Source organism: Dendrobates tinctorius, unplaced genomic scaffold (genome assembly GCF_039654945.1).
Source record: "Dendrobates tinctorius isolate UK_male_01 unplaced genomic scaffold, ASM3965494v1 ptg000048l, whole genome shotgun sequence".
Lineage (NCBI taxonomy): Eukaryota > Metazoa > Chordata > Amphibia > Anura > Dendrobatidae > Dendrobates > Dendrobates tinctorius.
The window spans coordinates 460319-482255 of record NW_027361716.1 but is presented as its reverse complement, the minus strand read 5'-3'; the positions used below and the strand labels follow the sequence as shown (position 1 = coordinate 482255).

Genomic DNA, 21937 nt, shown 5'->3' with positions numbered 1-21937 from the left:
TAAGCGGTCATGGGCTGACTACCTACTTATCCACTTCTCTCAAGGGAATATTGAATGTAGGCAGGAAAAGTTGGTGTTTGGCATTAGATCACAAGTATGCAAATCATGAGCAAGCACCATAGCGAAATCCTGATAGTGTGCATAATGCACACTGTCTGGATTCGTTAATCTACAGTCGCATAGAGTGACTGTAGAAATTTACTGGAGCCTCGAAAATCCCTTTATTGGCTGTTTTGATTGTAAATCCATTAAACACGAGTGTGGTCTGTGACACTTGCACAGAAGTGCACTTCCAGTGATGTCTCCTTTCATCCACACCATGCATTTTAGGATGTAGAGGGTGACACTAGTGTGATTCTGGGGCGTTGGTATTCTGTTATTTTGTTATTTTCATACGTTATTCGTGCAGCCTTTTCTGAGCCAGCATACAGAAGGGAAGATATGTGGGTCAGAATCAATATGGACAATATGATAATACATATAGATGTTCACATCTTTTGATTGACAATTACATGGATGATTGAGGTGTCGTTTTGTAGTAATAGAGTCACATATGTAATCCATCTGTATAGGAAAGATATTCATTGGGTTCGATTAATTCTGTCACTATACTGACTCCAATATCTCTGTATTTCTATATAAATGGTTGTTCATATTTGATAATCCCATGATATTAGAAAAACCTTTAGAATTAAGATCATAATATAGTATCTCATTCTGGAGACCTCCAGCTGTCAGTTGTAATCTGCAGACCTCAATAGTCTTCATCCCTACACCACTAGAAAAGCAAAGTATTACAGTGTGTTCATTGCAATCTATAGGCGGTAGGGATTGTGTAGGGTTTCTTTCCTACCAACTATCTAAACCAGACCGTACTTTTAAATAACCCATAGACCTATGTGTATTAGGGAAGGCCAGAGCTGGCACATTGACTGTCACTCTGGAAGACGTGTCTTGTCCTGGATTACACAGCCATTGATTTCACCAGGCACTGTGTAATGCTTTAAGAGTTATTCCCAAAAACCTATTGGTCGCCCTCTCACACCCAGGGCAGCGGGGTACTCGGTACCGGGCCGGTGTCAGGGGGAATGTGTGTCACAGCAGCAGTGACCCGGTCCGTGGCCCTGGGCACCCAATATCAATGGCGGTGATGTCAATGGAGTAATAGTTTATTTGAATAGTTCATAACGCCACCCGTGGTGATTGGCAAGTAAGGTGTTGAGCCAACGCTGCATGCAGATCCGCTGGGACTGATGGTGTGGTGCAGCAAAGATGGTGTAGCTCCCCACAGGTGGAGCTGTAGTCCCAGGGCAGTGTAGGTGCAATGGATGAGGAGAGGCACAGGATGGTATAGATGTTGTTACCCAGGTGTAGTGGTGCTGGAATAACTGGAGGACACCAGAGTATGTGGTTCCAAAGCTTTACTCACTGTTTGCAGTTCACACAACTGCCCGCCTCAGCACTGTGTTCTCCAGGTCAGGGCTCCAGCCAACCTCCAGGTCAGATAGGATTCTCCCTTCCACACTCCGCCAATATGTACCTTCACTGAACGACTCCTCCAATGCGCCTTCAGGTGCGAAGCACTCCAGTACTTAGTTACCCTGGAATGCCTCTCTCTAGGTGTTCCTAGTCTTTACTTGTATGACAGACAGCTGTAGCCTGCTTTGGGGACTCCTCACTGTGTCCCAGCTCTCTATTCAGTTGCTGTTGTGTCCCAAGTCTATGATGGGAGCAAGGCGTTAGCGGGTCACTAATTCTCCGGTGTCTGTTGCTGGACATAAAGATCCAATCAACCTCGGGGACCGGGCCCCGGCCTTTGCGCTTTCTGGACTGGAAGGGTTCTCTATCTTTCTTCAACCAGCTTCCCACCGTCCTTCAATTCTCCTTCGTTCCGATCTGTTCTATCTCTCTTATGGAAGGTTAGGTTATCAATCTTATCAGTCTCTTTCTCTGGTCTTTCTCGTGCCAGCAGCCCACATCACTGGGACCTGCTGCAGCACGTCCCTCAGACACCCATCTTCTCTCGTCTCTCTCCTCTAACCAACAACCCCTAACTCTCACTCTTCCCTTTCTTTTATATCATCTCACTCCACCCGCCTCTCAGCACATCTCGTGTTACGAAGCAGGGTTCCACGAGGGGTGCTCTGCTAACCCCCAGCCTGAAGCTGTTAGTTGGCCCCACTGAACTATCCTGTGTGTGGAATGCAGGTGTGGAGCGTGGTCAGGAGTTCCCACCTTACCTGGATGGTGGGGCACTACACCTTAGGAGAAGGTGCAGTACCTCTGTGGCGACTGAAGCCTCAGGGGCGCCACACCTACTTATACGCTATCTTCTTAAGATAGGAGATAACTTGTTGATCGTTCAGGGACTGAACGGTGGGACCTTCAGCGATCCAGAGAATGGAGCTTTAGAAACCCTTGAGAATGGGACTGCATAGTCCTGTCTTGAGTAGAGCAGACGTGTAAATTCTTGGCCTCTGCTCTATTTGAGCATGCACACCTTCACTCCACTGAAATTAGGGCTTCAGAGCGGTGTCTTCAGGGTGTAAGAGTCTTAATCTTCGGATCCCTAGGGATCTCAGTAGTCAGACACATAGCAATGAGCAAGTTATTCCCTGTCCAAAGCAAAGAATAAGAATAACCTTCTCCTTTGGGAATAACTCTTATATTCCTGTGGTTACCTTCACATTTTCTGACAGACTAGCTGACTGCTGGATCCCACTATTGGGATGCTTTATGATCTGCTTTTTGTCAAAGGAACTCTTCTAATAAGTAGAAATTGTCCATAGCGCAGTACCCCTGTAACAAGACAAGCATAGGAAGTACAAGATCACCAACCAGGGCACAATTTTTTTTCTCTGATTATCCAGAAGGCTACTCTGTTGATGATTTATTGCCATGGAGGTTATTAACAGGGTTTCCCATCTTATAAAGTGATGGCTTAATGGGATTTTTCCTTGCACGGTGGCATGCTTAGCCGCCTGACTGCAGCGGGAACTGCAGCTGACGCCATCTACCTGACACATAAGTGGTAGCGTTTTGTGTTCCCATAGACTACTACTCCCAGTACACACAGACTATACAGTGACTATGTGACCGTAGCAATTCTCGGCGGTCACATTGTAAATCATCCAGTCTTGTGTTTCAAGTGTTCCTCTCTATCTCCAGTTATTCTCATTTGCAAAGTAATTAACATCCCTTCACATCATAGATTTTAATTTAATTTTCAGGCCGTGTAGTCAGACAAGGCGCACCTTCTGGGAGAGGAATTTCAGTGCCGGTTGTGGGGGTTAACTCATTCCTCCTGGTCCCATAAGTCCATATTGGTATAGCAGTGTTTTAGAGGTGTTTTCAGAGGAGACATCATTGCTTCCTTGGCTTTGCTTCTGTTTTTGGCTGACTTAGAGTAATTGGATTTGCCAGAGGACAGGTGAATGGGCACAGGTAGTACCTCTTTGGTTCTACTGTAATTAACTAGGCAGACATCCAATTATTTTTCCAATATCTCTTCTTTGCACTCATTGTAATTATTTCTGCAATCTACAGACAGAGGTTTATTTTCCTCGTCGCTGTCAAGGCGCCAGTCCGACAAGTCTCTCTCCAGCCTTTCCTGGCGGAGCTGTTACATTACGCTGTTCGTGGGCCTTTTGTTGAAAGACGTATCTCCAGTATCATCCTCATTTCACTGTTTAAATTGCCGAGTATTAGGAGTCTATGTAGCTGTATGAATTCTGTTCTAGAATTTGGAAAGTATAGTAATTCTCCCGTTCACATCCGAGTTCTTTATTATTCTGTTGCTTGCACACAAAATGGTTGTCTATATACATTGTTGGTGTCTGCGTAATTGTCATCTTGCTTCCCACAATACACTGTATTCTGGGAACAATTCGGAGTTCAGTTCAGGAGTTATCCCACCAACAACATTCACCAGCTAGCTACAGGATAGGGGATAAATGTGTAACCTGTGGTAATCTGACTTGTGGGACCCCCAAGGATCCCAGGAAACCCCATGCATGACCACTACTGCGTTCACTTTTGTGGGTCTATGAGATTGTTGTACATATGTGATAGTCATCATGTATTATTACCACGGGACCCTATTATTGTGATTGGTGGAGGTCTCAGCAATTCAATCCCAATCTTCCATTTCTTGCCTATCCTGTGTATCGGCGATTAACGTGGTCAGATAACCCCATTAATGGAGAAGAAAATAAATAGTACCTCTAAATTGGTACTTGTCTCGTGGGGTGCCATTCAGTAGTCATATTTTAGGTGGAAGAAAACAGAAAAAAGGATTGTAAAAGAAAATAGAAAGTGACCAAGGGTGCAAGAGGAGAGAAATATAGTAACTGTAAAATTTAGTTTACTACTTTACTTTAGTACTGATGACGTCTCGTTGGGTCACCAATATCTCATCATTGGCGTTTTGATTCCCGGCACCCCCACCGATCAGCTGTTGCCAGCTCCAGCAGAGGCCAGATGGAACGGAGCAGAACACTGTTAGTGGACGCTCCTGTGTGCGGTACATCTGCTCCTTCTGAAGTAAATAGGAGCTGATCTGCAGGGTACATTAATATCTGAGATTGGAATACCCTTTTATGATGAATGTCTAGTACTGATGGCTAATATTGCATGCACAGTCCAATGCTTTCTTTTCTCTAACTCTGTTCTTTTCCTTCATTCCTTTTCTTGTGCTGCAGTAATGTGGATACTAGAGAACTTTGTGGTAAGATCCCCCTTATGATCTATTGAAAGACCAGTATAGAGCATTTTCCCCTAAACATCTAAAAATTTCCCCCAAAATATAAAGCCATGAGTAGTTGTATGCAAAAATCTGGTGGAGAAGGTTATCCCATCAACAACATTCATCACCTATCCAGGGGAAAGGAGGAAAGTGTATGATTGCTGGGGGACCTCCAGCTTTGAGGACATCGGGAATCCTAAGGTCCCATGAATATATGAATGGACGATGGTACACATACATGACCCCCACTTCTTTTATTTGTTTTGGTCTATAAAAATGGTCGTGTACATAAAATAGATAGAAATGGTGTGGTGGTCACACATGCACACCACGGCTCCATTCACAAATAATATTGAGACCCTTATTGTGGTGATCCCCGGGAAGTGCCCCAGCAATTATACTTTTATCCACTGTTCTGTGGACAGGTGGTAAATGTTTGAGATGCCCTTTCTTTGTTTTTTGGCTCTGGATGACCAATCCTATAAACCGGGATGGGACCCATAAAACATAAACATGCATGGTGATCTCTTAATTGGGTAAAGAAAGAAGCAACTTGAAAAAGTCAACAACTCCAGTTGTCAGGTGATTGGAAGAAGATGTGTGACTCTGATGACGCGTGGTCCATTTATCTGACCGCTGCAGCCAATCATGGGTTTCAGCGGTCAATTGACCAAATAAGGAGACATTATTTCCTGTCCCGATGGAGACCATCAGAGTGCATTGTGCTGGAGCCAGGGAGGGTTCAGGCTGTTGAATATGCATCACTTTATCTATATTTAACCCATCCCTTCCTTTGTATTTTTTTGACGTGGTGAGACAACCCTTTTAAACTAGTACCGGAAGGTAAACATATACTTTAAGACTTTACTTCTGTGCTAATGATAGCGAGCACTGTTATTTAGATGTGTATTCCCGTCTTGTCTGTGTATCCAAAGCAGCTGGACGGCCACAGTTCTGATGTACATAGTGAGACATTTAATGGATACAATAATGGAATACTGAATTACAGAAACCTTTAATAGCCACACAGAACATCAAACCACAGATGAAGACAGATGCTCTGCATTGTAGTACTGTACTGGTGCGCCGCCAATTTCTGACCGGTTATTCTATTTTTTCAGATTATTTTGCAAATCATATGGGAGATTATGAAGATGTCCTTTCTTCACTGGAAACACTCAATCTGTCTATACTGAAGGCAATGGGTTACACCAAGAAGGTGAGCTGCAGATTTCGCCATCTTTACAGGTCATTTTCATTCTGTCCAAAAATAAGCCCAGATGTCTGTCCTTACTCTTTCATGGTACGCGAAGGCGTGTCCGATCCCGACAACCACTTCATAAATGCGGCAGTCCCCCAAATAAACACATATCTTCTGGACCAGCGCTATCCAGCAATGTGAGCACTGTGTCTACCGGCGCTCATGTGACAATGTCATGCGAGTGCTACAGCCTATCAGTAGCCACTGACCAAGAGAGCTGTGAAGGCTGCAGCCCATCAACTTTGAAGTCCAGTGTTCATGAAGGGTGCACTGGAGTATGAGCTGCCAAATTCACTTTGTGCACCTCCTAATGGATTTAGCGAATCTTTACACCTCTGTTCTCCACCGTATAAAATGTTCTCCAGACCAGGATTGGACATCATTTCTGTCTTAAAATGAGTCAGTCAGCACAGAACTGTTCAAGCCAAGTACAGGCGCTCGGTGCACCCTTGGGTGTTCAAACGTTTACATGCACCTTCCCACCTAATAGCTTTTCGTCCATATCGGCCCTTCTCTGGCTTTTTAAAGCCAGGGCTGTTAGGCTATGTTCCGATGATGAGTTTTTGATGTTGCAGAATTTCTGCCCCTATTATTTATATTGGGTTACTTGCGTTTTTCTTTGCTTTTATGTGCATTTTTTTAACATGCGTTTTTGACTCTACTTTTTTTGTCTTTTTGGTGTGTCCTGCTGCTTTGTTTTTGATACATCATGGATGTGTTTTTGACAAACCTTTATTGATTTACTTAGGTGCGGATTACATGTGTTTTTGATGCATTTCTGCTTTGGAAATGAACTAAAACCGCATGTGTGTTTTTTACCTGGGAATTTCTCCACCTAATGCAAGTCTATGGGGAAAACCAGCACATCCATAAGAAAAGCTGACATGCTGCAGATGTGGAATACGCACAACAGGTCAGATTACGCTGCGTTAAAACGAAGCACAGCGGGTATGAGATTTCTATAAATCCCATCCACTTTGCTGGAACTGTAAGTTGTTGCGTTTCTGACGCAGCAGAAATATAGCATCACAAACGCACCAAATGCTCATGGTGGGAATCAAAGAAGAGGTAGTGAGGTGATAGAGAAAGTAGATGCACCTAAGTGTTTGGCCACGCCAGAGGTGCACCAAGTGCCTGTACTTTGTTTGATCAGGCATTCTGTGCTAACAGACTTCCTTTAATGTATGCATCATTTGTGGAGTTTGACCCTTTCAGGCTAAGGCTGGGTCACACTTGCGATTGCAATACGAGAAACTCGCGCATCAATACCCGGCACTGCCGCCGGCGGTTTGGACCGAGGCGTTCAGCTACATAGAAAGATATGCAGCCATAGCTCCACTTCCAAGTGCCAGCGGCAGTGCCGGGTATTGATGTGAGAGACTCGTGCATTGCACTCGCAAGTGTGAACCCGGCCTAAGCTCCTTCCTCTTTGAAAAAAGTTGGCAGAGCTGGCCAGAACTGGTGTTTAAAAAAAAAAAAAAAAAAAAAAAGTCGTGCAAGCATTTTGCATCATTTTTAACAGTGTTCCACTTTTGCCCCTTCTAGCGAACAGGAATTTTACCCAAAAACAGATTAAGCTTTGAAGTAGCCAAATAGAATATTTTACTGGATGACTAATGTGAACACCACCCTAAGTTGGTGAAAGTATATTAAAACGAAGAGCATGTTTTCGAGGGTAAAAATACAGTGGTGAGAGAAAGTTGTATATATGGGATAATATTTCGCCTACTGTCTATTAGCATGAGATTAGCTGCCACCGAGGAGATCAGTGACCCTAAAAAAGCACATTGCACCATAGTGACTTCTAATACTTTTAATAATTTAATCTTTGAAAGTATATCATAATTGGTACATACCTCCATTTAACATTAAAAAAATTTTTTTCTTTTTCTTCACCAAATTTTGAGGTGAGTCTTCTAATCAGATGAGTCTTATAAAGCGAAAAATACGTAATCTTTAAAGTGGTATTCCCGTCATGACAAGTTATCTCCTACCCGCTATATCAGTGGGAGTCTGACCATTGAGCGCTGTCAGTCTGACTGCCGCTCCATTAACTGGAGCACACAAGTTCCCGATCCTGGCGATCGCTGGGGCATTAGTGATCAGACTCTGACCGATCTGTTATTATTTATAAGAGATAACTGGAATATCCCTTTAACTACCGCTGAGCTTATTTGTGGAGAGAACAGTATGTATCAATGATTATATTACTCATGTCTGGATATCTGTCATGTTCTGACATGATAATGTGATAGATTAGCAGAAATGTCACCGGAAATCCCCATTGATGTGTATTGTTAGGCACTTAGGTTTATTATCTCACAATAAACATACGAGGGGCAGAGGGACATCTTGTATTTCCAGTAAAACGAGCAGGATCTTGTAAAAATCTGTGCTTTTCATGCAGCATCCGTGCACCTACTGTGTCCATATATTGTGCCTTATTCATTGGAAAACCATATAAGATATTAGTTCATTATTTATTGTCATCCGTTTTCTCGGAGCTCTTTATTTTCATAGAAAGTATCCAGCTGTGCCGTATAAACCTTATTATTCATAAATACAGAAGAGGGAGAAATATATTGGGTTCATTGTGTGCACATGGAAATGACGATGAGCTTCAGCCCACAGCGTTATTAGAGGATAAACTACTCCGTGCTGTTGAGGAACCTCGCACTTTCCATCCGGGAAACGTGACATACAAGATATACAGTGTGATCTCAGCTACGATATGATCTCTTGACGTTACCGGCTGAAGTCCTGATTCTGCAGGAAATCCTACATCTGCCATCTGAGAAGGTTTCCTCTCTACAATTTGTATTATTTGTCAAGTAGTCATCATGACCCTGTAAGGATTCAGATCAAATAAATATCTACATTGTGTGAATAAGGGAACATCAGTGCAGATGGTGGTTACCATTGTAGCTTTGCAGCGCTGGAGTCCTGGGCTCAAATCTCACCAACACACCAACATCCCCATGGAGGCTGTGTACTCTCTCTGTTTGCCGTGGTTTTCCTCTGGGTTCCCCAGTTTCCTCTCACCTTCCAAAGACATAGTGATAGGGAATCTAGATCGTGAGCCCTAATTGGGTCAGTGATGCAGAGGCGGACATACCATTGGTGCATCCTGTGCAACTGCACAGGGACCCAGAGATAAAGTAGCCCACGTCTACCTCCAACGGCAGCAAGCAGCTTTGTCACAGACACTAAGATGGGCCCATATACTGTTCTTGTGTAAGGTACGCAAGGCGATAGTCATGGGCAAGGAGTTGTTGTTCTTTCACACGCTGACACCCAGCAAATAAATGTTGTCCCAGTTTCCATGTTCTGTAAGTACAGTGTAGTTCACTCACGTTTCGGTCTCAGGCCTCCACTGTCTCCACGGTCCTGGATCCAGGAACAGCCACACAATCAATAGGGGACACCCAGTTCGTTTTAACAAGTTCGTCTTTACTGAACAGTTCAAGTACAGCCATCTTTAACCTGGAGTATGAGGCACAGCACCCTCCGTCACTTGCTTCCTGCATGCATAACATCTCACTCCTGTTATTGCTTTCAGCATGGATTACCCCTATGCTTCATGCTCCTGTCAGCCCCATGGCTACCCAATTCGGCTCCACAGTATGCCAGAAATCCGCAACGTTTTTCTCACACGGTTCCACACCCACCTTGCACTGTACGGAAGGGTTGTCGGTGCTCTCCATAGGTCCCAACTTGAGCCTTAGGCTCAAGACTTTGCAGGAATGTCAGTAGGGAGTTTTGGGCATCCTCATACCGCCAGAGCGTCTGTTACGATTTATGTTTGAATTTGTGGCAGCTCTGGTTCCGCTATAATTTAAATGTAGTTTTTTCTTTTCAGGCCAGCAAGGGTTAAATGTCAGTTTCCTTGCTGGCAGCTGCTGTATTGCTGGTCAGCTGATGTGGGTGGTGACCACTCCCATCATCCTTTAAATAGTCACCTGACGCATCAGCTGACTGTCGGTATTAGAGTAATCTATATTGACCAAGCCTGGAGTAAAGAGCTCTCTGGTTGCAGGAGTGAATCCGCTGTGTTCATGGAGTTTGTGGTCCTGGTGTCTTATGCTCTGCTGTGTGGTGCTTTGCAGCAGAGACAGTTGTTAAGTGCCCCTCTATCTGTCTGTCTTGTTGTTTTCCCTCTCCCTGTGTTGTGAATCATTTGCAGTGGTGATGCTAGCATCCTTGCCGGCCAGTGCTCTAGCCAGTGATTTGTGAGGTGACAAGCAGGGTCCAGGGGCGTGACAGCAGCTGGGGGAAGAATCCGCTTGGGGCGTTTAGGGGAGTGTACGGACAGGCAAAGGTTGAAGTTCAGGAGGTGCCCCCATCCCTCGTTCCCTATGGTTAGGGCCTTCCTCACCCCATTCCATCTCATTGTAGGTATAAGATGTTGTCCGCTGGTCTTAACCTTGTTGGTAGTGACAGTGTCTTTTGTTGTGAGTTCATTTTCCCCTTCACCATTGAGGTCTGATGAACTCCCTCTTCTGGTGAAGGAAGGTAGTGAGGCTGATTACAAAGCACCTGAGCAGAATGATGATGACTGGGTGACTAGAATTGCTGACTGGATATAAGGCAGCCGACGCCCTTCTCCCTTGCGGGTGATTACTCTGAGGGATTCTTAGAGACCAGTCTGATTCCTGCTCCTCAAAAGCCAAGTTTTCTGCTCTACTTTTTGCATTTGTGTTTTGGTTTTGTTTTGCCTTGTTTCTCTGGATTTCTGCCTTTCCCTGCTGGGTGAGCTGAATTCCTTTTTGCTCTGTCTTCAGAAAATACCTGAGTACTGATATAGTCTTTTTGAAGCCTAGCGTCTTCAGGGCTTTTTTCCCTATCAGTCTGTTGGCTCTTGTTTTTGAGAGGGTTTTGGCGGATTGCAGACAGCAGCTATTCTTTTCTGTCCTTTTTAGTTAGCTTGGGCCCCATCATTTGCTCAGCCTATCTTTCTATCTGTGTGATTGTTTTTTCATCTTGCTTCACCGTCGTCTGCAATCCGATAGCTGCCAACTTCTCTGGTTTTCTGGACTTAGCTAGTATTTCTGTTTTTGCCTCCTACGGTGACTCATTCATAACAGAATCACCCGCTATACCGCATATCCTAGGGTACTCAATAGCAGGAAAGAATTGTAAAAAAAAAAAAAAGTGTGTATATGTTTTCCTCTATATCTCTGAGGCCGTAGGGGGAATTTTTTCAATGGAGATAAAGCAATTGTCTGATCGTGTGGAGCAGCTCGCTGCGAAAGTGCGGGGAAATTCCGCCTACCTTGCTCATTCACATGCTGCTGAACCAAAGATCCCTACTCCTGATGTGTTTTTTGGGGATCGGTCTAAATTTTTGAATTTCAAAAATAATTGTAAATTATTTTTTGCCTTGAAGCCTAACTCGTCAGGGAGCTCCACGCAGCAGGTTAAAATTGTCATCTCTTTGCTGTGTGGCGATCCCCAGGATTGGGCGTTTTCTTTGAAACCAGATGATCCTATTCTGACTAATGTGAACACATTTTTTCAAGCCTTGGGGTTGTTGTATGACGAACCTAATGCTATTGATCAGGCGGAAAAAACCATGTTGGCATTGAGCCAGGGTGGAGATTCTGCAGAATTGTACTGTCAAAAATTCTGAATGTGGGCGGTCCTTACTACCTGGAAAGATAATGCCTTGGCAGCTCTCTTTCGGAAGGGTTTGTCAGAAGCCGTAAAAGATACTATGGTGGGATTTCCTGTCCCCTCTGGTCTTGACGATTCTATGTCAGCCATTCAGGTTGATCGGCGTTTACGTGAACGCAGGACTGCACGAGAGGTGTTGCCACCTGTTGAACAAGTGTCTGAACCTATGCAATGTGATAGAGTTTTGTCCAGGGAGCAACGTCAGGAGTTCAGAAGGCGTAATAAGCTGTGTTTTTTTTGTGGACATGCCTCGCATGTTATTTCTGTCTGTCCTAAACGAGAGAAACGTTTCGTACACACGTTTTCTGTGGGTGGTGTTCAACCTAAGTTTCTTCTGGCAATTACTCTGATCTGCTCCCTGTCCACATTTTCCGCCAAGGCTTTTGTGGATTTGGGAGCAGCCCTGAACCTAATGGACTTGGATTTTGCTAAACGTTGTGGATTTCCTATGACACCTCTGCGGACGCCTATCCCTTTGATTGATGCTACTCCTTTGGCGAAAAATAAACCTCAGTTTTGGACCCAGGTGGTAATGCGGGTCGCCCCAGACTATCATGAAAATTGCAGATTTTTGGTGTTACATAATTTGCATGATACCATTGTTCTGGGGTTTCCCTGGTTGCAAATTCATAATCCAGTTTTGGATTGGAAATCTGTGTCTGTGGTGAGTTGGGGTTGTCGGTGTGCCCTTAGTGAGGCTCCGTTTTTTTCCACCTCTCCTCAGTCGCATGATGTTCCTGACTATTTGGCGGACTTTTATGATGTATTCAGTGAGAATGAGTCTGCGTCTTTGCCTCCTCATAGGAGTTATGACTGTGCAATTGAACTGAGCCTGGGGTGTAAATTTCCTAAGGGACGGCTCTTCAATTTATCTGTACCTGAGCACGAGGCTATGCGATCCTATATTAAGGAGGTGTTGGAGAAGGGTCATATTAGACCGTCCTCTTCACCCTTAGGTGCCGTTTTTTTTTTTTTCGTAGCCAGAAAGGATGGTTCATTAAGGCCTTGTATTGATTATCGTGCCCTCAACAAAATTACTATTAAATATCAGTATCCGTTACCCCTGATTTCGGATCTATTCTCCAGAGTTAAATGTGCTTGCTGGTTTACCAAGCTTGACCTCAGGGGGGCGTATAATCTTATCCGCATTAAGCATGGGGATGAATGGAAGACGGCGTTTAATACTCCGGAGGGACATTTTGAGTACCTGGTGATGCCTTTTGGGCTCACTAATGCCCCTTCTGTCTTCCAGTGCTTCATGGACGACATTTTCCGAGACTTTGTGGATAAATTTTTGATTATCTATCTGGATGATATTTTGATCTTCTCCAAGGATTGGGATGCTCATGTGGAACATGTTCGGACTGTGTTCCGGATCTTGAGGGAGAATTCCCTGTATGTCAAAGGATTGAAATGCCTTTTTGGGGTACAGAGGATTTCATTTTTGGGATTTATTTTGTCTCCGTCAACTATTGAAATGGACCCGGCCAAGGTACAGGCCGATTATGATTGGGTTCAGCCCACTTCTTTGAAGGCCCTCCAGAAGTTTTTGGGTTTTGCTAATTTTTATCGGAAATTTATAGCAAAATTTTCTAGTATTGCCAAGCCATTGACTGATCTGACTAAGAAGGGTGCTGATGTGTTGAATTGGTCTCCGGAGGCTGTTTCTTCCTTTCAGGAGCTGAAGCGAAGATTCACTTCTGCCCCGGTTTTGCGGCAACCTGATGTCTCACTCCCGTTCCAGGTAGAGGTGGACGCTTCTGAGATTGGTGCAGGAGCTGTTTTGTCCCAAAAGGATCTTGTAACATCTAAAATGAATCCCTGTGCTTTCTTTTCCCGAAAGTTCTCTCCATCTGAACGTAACTATGATGTGGGGAATTGGGAACTGTTAGCCATGAAATGGACATTTGAGGAGTGGAGACATTGGTTGGAGGGAGCTAAACACCAAGTCGTGGTCCTCACTGACCACAAGAATTTGATTTACCTGGAGTCGGCCAAACGCTTGAACCCTAGACAGGCTAGGTGGGCCTTGTTTTTTACACGTTTTGATTTTGTGGTCTCTTTTCTTCCTGGCACTAAGAATGTCAAGGCAGACGCCCTCTCTAGGAGCTTCTTTGCTGATTCTCCTGTGGTGACCAAGCCTGCTACCATCTTAGGCGAAGGGGTAGTTCTTTCTGCCATCTCCCCCGATTTGAGACGTGCTCTGGAAGAGTTCCAGGAGGACAAACCTGAGCGTTGTCCCAGTGGAAAGTTGTATGTTCCTGACCAGTGGAAGAAGAGAGTGATGCCTGAAGTTCATTGCTCTGCATTGGCTGGTCATCCAGGTATTTTTGGTACTAGAGATCTGGTGAGTCTGTCTTTTTGGTGGCCCGCCTTGTCTCGTGATGTCAGGAATTTTGTGCAGTCCTGTGGGACTTGCTCCCGGTCTAAACCTTGTTCTCGCTCTAGTGGGTTGTTGATGCCTTTGCCGGTCCCCAGGAGGCCATGGACCCATATTTCAATGGATTTCATCTCTGATATGCCTGTCTCTCAGAGAATGACTGTTATCTGGGTGATTTGTGATAGGTTCTCTAAGATGGTTCATCTTGTACCACTCCCTAAGTTGCCATCTTCCTCTGAGTTGGTGCCCCTGTTTTTGCAACAGGTGGTTCGCTTGCACGGGATTCCTGAGAACATTGTATCTGACAGAGGAGTTCAGTTTGTGTCTAGATTTTGGAGGACGTTCTGTTCCAAGTTGGGAATTCAGTTGTCCTTCTCCTCTGCTTTTCACCCTCAGACCAATGGGCAGACAGAGAGAACAAACCAGACCTTGGAGTCGTATTTGAGATGTTTTATTTCCGCTGATCAGGATGATTGGGTTTCATTTTTGCCCTTGGCCGAATTTGCTTTAAATAATAGAGCTAGTTCTGCCACTTTGATGTCACCTTTTTTTTGTAACTTTGGGTTTCATCCTCGATTTTCTTCAGGGCAGGTGGAGCCTTCTGCCTGCCCAGGTGTTGACACTGTGGTGGAGAGAATGCACCAGATCTGGGACCAAGTGGTGGATAAGTTATCTCTCTCCCAGGAAAAGCCCAGCGGTTTTCCAACCGACATAGGACCATTGGTCCCCAGTTTAAGGTTGGTGATATGGTTTGGTTATCATCAAAAAATATCGCTATGAAGGTGGCTTCTCCTAAGTTTAAGCCTATATTTATTGGACCTTACAAGATTCTGGAGATTATTAACCCAGTCTCTTTTCGTTTGGCTCTTCCTGTCACATTTAAAATTCATAATGTGTTTCATAAGTCCTTGTTGAAGAAGTTTGTTGAACCAGTTGTTCCTGGGGTGGCACCTCCGGACCCTGTATTAGTTGAAGGTAACATGCAATATGAGGTAGAGAAGATACTGGATTCCCGTCTGGCTAGACGGAGACTCCAGTATTTGGTTAAGTGGAAGGGTTATGGTCAGGAGGATAATTCCTGGGTCTCTGCCTCTGATATTCATGCCAAAAGATTGGTGCGTGCCTTTCATCGGGCTCACCCTGATCGTCCTGGTGGCATGGATGAGGGTTCAGTGACCACTCCTCAAGGGGGAGATACTGTTGTGAGTTAATTTTCCCCTTCACCATTGAGGTCTGATGAACTCCCTCTTCTGGTGAAGGAAGGTAGTGAGGCTGATTACAAAGCACCTGAGCAGAATGATGATGACTGGGTGACTAGAATTGCTGACTGGATATAAGGCAGCCGACGCCCTTCTGCCTTGCGGGTGATTACTCTGAGGGATTCTTGGAGACCAGTCTGATTCCTGCTCCTCAAAAGCCAAGTTTTCTGCTCTACTTTTTGCATTTGTGTTTTGGTTTTGTTTTGCCTTGTTCTTCTGGATTTCTGCCTTTCCCTGCTGGGTGAGCTGAATTCCTTTTTGCTCTGTCTTCAGAAAATACCTGAGTACTGATATAGTCTTTTTGAAGCCTAGCGTCTTCAGGGCTTTTTTCCCTATCAGTCTGTTGGCTCTTGTTTTTGAGAGGGTTTTGGCGGATTGCAGACAGCAGCTTTTCTATTCTGTCCTTTTTAGTTAGCTTGGGCCCCATCATTTGCTCAGCCTATCTTTCTATCTGTGTGAGTGTTTTTTCATCTTGCTTCACCGTCATTATATGTTGGGGGCTGCCTATTGCTTTGGGGTCTGCTCTGGGGCAGGTTAGATTTCCCTTTCTGTCTTTAGGCTATGTAGTTCTCCGGCTGTGATCGAGGGGTCTAGGGCACCGTAGGAACCACCCACGGCTACTGCTAGTTGTTGTTGTTAGGTTCAGGGGTCTTCAATCCGATAGCTGCCAACTTCTCTGGTTTTCTGGACTTAGCTAGTATTTCTGTTTTTGCCTCCTACAGTGACTCATTCATAGCAGTCTTTGCCCAAGTCATGCTTCAGCGCACTGCATTTTGAACTCACCCTAGAGGCTGTCACCAACAAACTCTCCTCACTTACTAACTAAACCAGGAAGTCATTGCCTTTTGCTGGCCCTAACCCCTCTCACTTTGGGCTGGACCAATCACCAACTTTAACTTTAGTCACTACGTTCTAACAATATGCATTGAACTTCCTATATCTATTGTGCCCCAACTAAATCTTCCCCTTTTCTATCTTTTTCTCCAAGTCCTATGCTATGATTTAGATACTCTAAACTTAACCCTAGACTTTCCCTATGCACTATACATGAATAACATTATACATTAGTCACAATACATTACATTAACCACGTACATTAGTGCCTATGAAACTCTGACAATTCACATATTAATACTGTCACAAAAGTACCATACTCTTGGTACAAACACTGTTTAGAGAGGGAGACGCTGTGGTGTAGTGACCACTGTGTCCGCTAGGGGGCGCTGTGTGGGTGTCCCAGGAGAGAGGATTAGTGGCAGGATGCTGAATGATCGTTATGTTTCCCAAGGTAGTTGGCCTTGGGATGGAAGCTTGAATATGTGTGTTGATCAGCAGAGGTACTGCTAAGCTTTTGTTACACTTTGTCAGGGAAGAGCTTTCCAGGTAGCTGGTGAGACGGGCTGGATCAGCTACCTACAAATCCACCTAGGGGTGTGTCTAGAACGCCATAGTAAAGTGTATGTGTGAGTGCTTGTAGGACCTGTGATGAGGTCATAGCCATGTTATCCGGTGAGCGTGGCTACCGACAATATATAAGGTGGCCAGGGTAAGTCACATGTGTGAATGCTTGGACCCGGTTGGTCCATTTGGAAGGTTTCGCTGGAAGATGTGTCTGCCTTCCTGAAGTGCCTGTGTGTAATGGCTGCACGTGTCTGAGAGTTCCCAGAGGAGGGAATGGACATCTGCAGTGTGGTGAAGCAACCATGAGGTAACCCTGACGGGGTGAGATAACTGTGAGGCTGCGTATTGGACATTGCATTACCTGTATGACTACAGGGCTAACAGAGTGGAGCTCTGTCATGGACGCTATGCTGTTTGACATGAACTTTATGCTGCTGGTCATGGTTTATGATGCCTGAATAAACCACATGGACTGTTGATGTTTTATGGAAAACCCGTGCCGGATCTGATTATTTGGCTGCCAAGCGACTGTCCCCAACCTTAATAACAAGCGATACTTTACAAGGCATATAACGGCCCCTGTCACACCCTTACACTTGCATAGGACCCTTTTCTGTCTGGGTCCGCCACTGCAGTCATGACAATGTCTATAAAGTGCTGTGAACGAATGGTGCTATATTAAGCGCGTAAAATAAATAAAATGGGGATTGGAATCCATAGAAGTTGTCTGTGATATTACAGGGTCTCTCATTGTGACAACCCATTTTTCTAATAGTCATCACATGTTTTAGCTGAACGCCTGGGTCTGCCATGTGAACCCATTGACAAACAACTGATATTATAAAGGGACGTGTGACACAAAATTGCTTTCCCCTTCCTTCAGCATTGCCATGGGTCGAATAAAGTATTGCAGGATCCCATTTACACCCGTAGGCCACGTGCACACATTCAGTATTTTGGTCAGATTTTACATCAGTATTTGCACTTACTAGTGCTCATTGACATCCTCTGACGCCATCGCGCTACTATGGTAGCCATTGGACCTGCTGAAGTCCCACATCGCCGCTGTCTTGGTGCTTCTGTGAAGCTCATTTAGATGTTGAGGTTCAGAGGAGGTCAAGATGTATGCAGTATATACTGTAAGATTGTGGTATTGCAGAGTTTAGTATAAGCCACCGGTCAATCATAGGTTTAACCCCTTAACGACTAAGCCATTTTGTAGGTTAAGGACCAGGCCTAAATTTTGAAATCGGACCACTGTCACTTTATCTGCTTATAACTCTGGAATGCTTCAACGGATCCTGCTGATTCTGATGTTGTTTTTTCGTGACATATTGTGCTTCATGTTAGTGGTAAAATTTCTTCGATATAACTTGCTTTTATTTATGAAAAAAATGGAAATATGGCGAAAATTTTTAAGATTTAGCAATTTTCAAACTTTTAATTTTTATGCCCTTAAATCAGAGAGATATGTCACAAAAAATAGTTACTAAATAACATTTCCCACATGTCTACTTTACATCAGCACAATTTTGGAACCAATTTTTTTTTTTTGTTAGGAAGTTATAAGGGTTAAAAGTTGACCAGCGATTTCTCATTTTTACAACAAAATTTACAAAACCATTTTTTTAGGGACCACCTTACATTGGAAGTCACTTTGAGGGGTCAATATGACAGAAAATACCCAAAAGTGACACCATTCTAAAAACTGCACCCCTCAAGGTGCTCAAATCCATATTCAATAAGTTTATTAACCCTTTAGATACGTCACAAGAATTGAAGCAATATGGAAGGAAAAAATGAACATTTTATTTTTTTCCCCAAAAATTTTTCTTCAGACACAATTTTCTTTTATTTTATCAAGGGTATCAGGAGAAAATAAACCACAATATTTGTTGTGCAATTTCTCCTGAGTACACTGATACCCCATGTGTGGAGGAAGACCAATCTTTAGGCGCACGGCAGTGGTCAGAAGGGAAGGAGCATCATTTGAGATTTTGAATGTCAAATTGGCTGGAATAGAGAGCGGACGCCATGTCGCGTTTGGAGAGCCCCTGATGCACCTAAACAGTGGAACCCCCCCCCCATAAGTGACCCCATTTTGGAAACTAGACCCCCCAAGGAACTTATCTAGATGTGTGGTGAACACTTTGAACCCCCAAGTGCTTCACAGAAGGTTGTAACGCAGAGCCGTAAAATTAAAAAAATCATATTTTTTCCACAAAAATGATCTTTTCATCCCCAATTTTTATTATCCCAAGGGTAAAAGGACCACAAAAGTTGTTGTGCAATTTGTCCTGAGTACGCTGATACCCCATATGTGGGGTGGATCCACTGTTTGGGCGCATGGCAGAGCTCGGAAGAGAAGGAGCGCCGATTTGGAATGCAGACTTTGATGGAATGGTCTGTGGGCATCATGTTACGTTTGCAGAGCCCTTGATGGGCCTAAACAGTAGAAACCCCCCACAAGTGACCCCATTTTGGAAACTAGACCCCCCAAGGAATTTATCTAGATGTGTGGTGAGCACTTTGAACCCCCCAGTACTTCACAGAAGTTTATAACGTAGAGCCGTGAAAATAAAAAAAATCATATTTTTTTTCAACAAAAATGATTTTTAATGAGCTATAATTTTTCCATATTCCGGCCGATAGTCATGTGGAGGCTTGACTTTTGCGGGACAAGTTGATGTTGTTATTGGTACCATTTTCGGGTACATAACATTTTTTGATCGCTTTCTATTCCGATTTTTGTGGAGGCAGAATGAACAAAAACCAGCAATTCAGGAATTTTTTTTTCTCCATTCTGCGTGTGGTAAATTTAGTATGGCAGCTTTATTCTTCGGGTCACAACGATTACAGCGATACCTCATTTATATCTTTTTTTAATGTTTTGGCGTTTTTACACAATAAAAACTTTTATAGAAAAAATAATTATTTTTGCATCGCTTTATTCTGCGAGCTATAACTTTTTTATTTTTTCGCTGATGGTGCTGTATTGTGGCTTGTTTTTTGCGGGACAAAATGACGTTTTTAGCAGTACCATATTTATTTATAAATCGGATTTTTTCGGACATGGCGATACCAAACATGTGTATTTTTTTTTGTTTTATTTTTTACATAAAAATGTGTATTTTTAGGGGAATTTTTAGGGAATTTTTTAAATTATTTTTATTAATATTTTTTTAAATATATTTTTAAAAAGTGTTTTTTTTTTTTACTTTGTCACATCATGGGACTTCCACTTTTGGTATATTACATTGCAATTCTCCAGCATTGTAATGTAATATGCCTATGATGAGAGCTGCTGAGATGGTCTCACCAGCTCTCCGTAGCTGTATGACCCGGAGGTGTCATGACAACCTCCGTGTCATCATAGCAGAGGTCGGACCCCGCGATTACATTGCGGGGATGCCGACCTAAGGAAGAGGAAGGCCCTACCCTCTGCCTCCCCCCTGAACACTGCAATCGCGCTCGATCGCAGCAGTGAGGGGGTTAACAGCGGGGGCGGTTGGGGCGCCACTCCCAGCTGTCGGTGCAGGATGCTCAGCCACTGCAGCGCTGAGCTCCTGCACTGATCATCGGGCTGGAGATGCTGACATTTTAGCCTCTCCTGACCGATCGCTGCTGTGTTTGGTCAGTCAGATTGACTGACCAATCACAGCGCTTGGGGTGCAGGGACCGACTGCAAGTGTCCCTGCACCCCTTGCCGTGCCTGTCAGCTGTCAGACAGCTGTCGGCACTGAATTGTCTCTGCGTGTACACGCAGTGGCAGTTCAAAGCCATGACGTGCAGAGTCCGTCATGTTACTGGAAGTTACCTACTGCCATGACGGACTCTGCACGTCAGTGGACATTAATGGGTTAAGTCTTCTGAAGAGACTAACAAATAATGTAAAATTGAAAAAAATAAAAGTTTATTAAAACATACAAACGTTCAAATCACCTCATCTTCCCCCCTTCGAAAATAAAAAATATTGTTGTATACAGAAAAATCTGATCTATCAAAATATAAAATTAATGAGAAAATAAATTAAAACACTACAAATGCTTTTTTCAGTCACTACTTCTTCCTACAAAATGCAATAAAAAAACAGATTAAAACATTGCACATGGCCAAAAATTACATCCAGAAAATGGTCAGATCGTACAAAAGCAAGCTCATTTAATGGGGAAAAAAGTTTCAGATCTCAGGAAATTGGGACCCAGAATGCCCTTTTTTTTTTTTTTTTTTTTTCCCAAATTTAATGACCTGGAGAATCATCATTCAGAGGAATTTTACCACAGAATGTATGGCGTAAGAAACAGATAAGTACGCCTGCGCAGGAGCGTGATGCCGGGGAGCCATGAAGCAAGCAGGAGGGCGGCACCGCAAGAAAATGAAGATGGCAGGTGCCGAACCCGGACCTATGGCACCCATCGGACCAGACCGCCCCCTGGTGAGTATAAGAAAACTTATTTTTCTTCTCTTGCCGGTCGGATTAGGGGGTTATCTACAGCATTATAGAATGTTGTATATACTGTAAGCCCTGAAAGGCAGTGGCCTTATCTTATATCGGCCAAAACTGATGACAGGTTCCCTTTAACTTCATGTTTTATCCTATTTTATTTCATATTACAGCTATAACTCTCTTCTTGACCCTTTACAATCCGGTTTCCGCTCTCTACACTCTACTGAAACTGTCCTCACTAAAGTCTCTAATGATCTAGTAACAACTAAATCTAATGGTCACTATTCCATGCTAATTCTCTTGGATCTCTCTGCAGCATTCGACACTGTGGATCATCAGCTCCTCCTCACCATGCTCCGCTCCATCGGCATCAAGGACACTGTTCTCTCCTAGTTTCCTCCTATCTCTCTGACCGTTCCTTTACTGTATCTTTTGCTGGCTCCTCCTCCTCTCACCTTCCCCTTACTGTTGGGGTTCCTCAAGGATTGGTTCTAGCCCCCCTCCTCTTCTCTTTGTACACTGCCGCTATTGGTCAAACAATCAGTAGATTTGGTTTCCAGTATCATCTCTATGCTGATGACACCCAATTATATGCTTCTTTTCCTGACATCACGCCAGCCTTTTTAGAAAATACCAGCGATTGTCTAAACGCTGTGTCTAACATATCCTCACTATATCTGAAACTGAACCTGTCACAGACTGAACTCCTCATGTTTCCTCCCTCTACTAACCTACCTATGCCTGACATTGCCATTTCTGTGTATGGTTCCAC

General features: G+C 43.9%; 1 protein-coding gene across 2 annotated transcripts in view; it reads left to right on the top strand.

Annotated features, from left to right (window-relative positions):
* Positions 1 to 21937, top strand: part of NECAB2 (N-terminal EF-hand calcium binding protein 2) — a 355221-nt gene that overhangs the window by 165926 nt on the left and 167358 nt on the right. For both annotated transcript variants that reach the window (XM_073576269.1, XM_073576270.1), the window contains 2 exons: positions 4701 to 4726; positions 5866 to 5963. In XM_073576269.1, coding sequence (XP_073432370.1) covers positions 4701 to 4726; positions 5866 to 5963 — 124 coding nt within the window. The remainder of the gene's footprint in view (positions 1 to 4700; positions 4727 to 5865; positions 5964 to 21937) is intronic.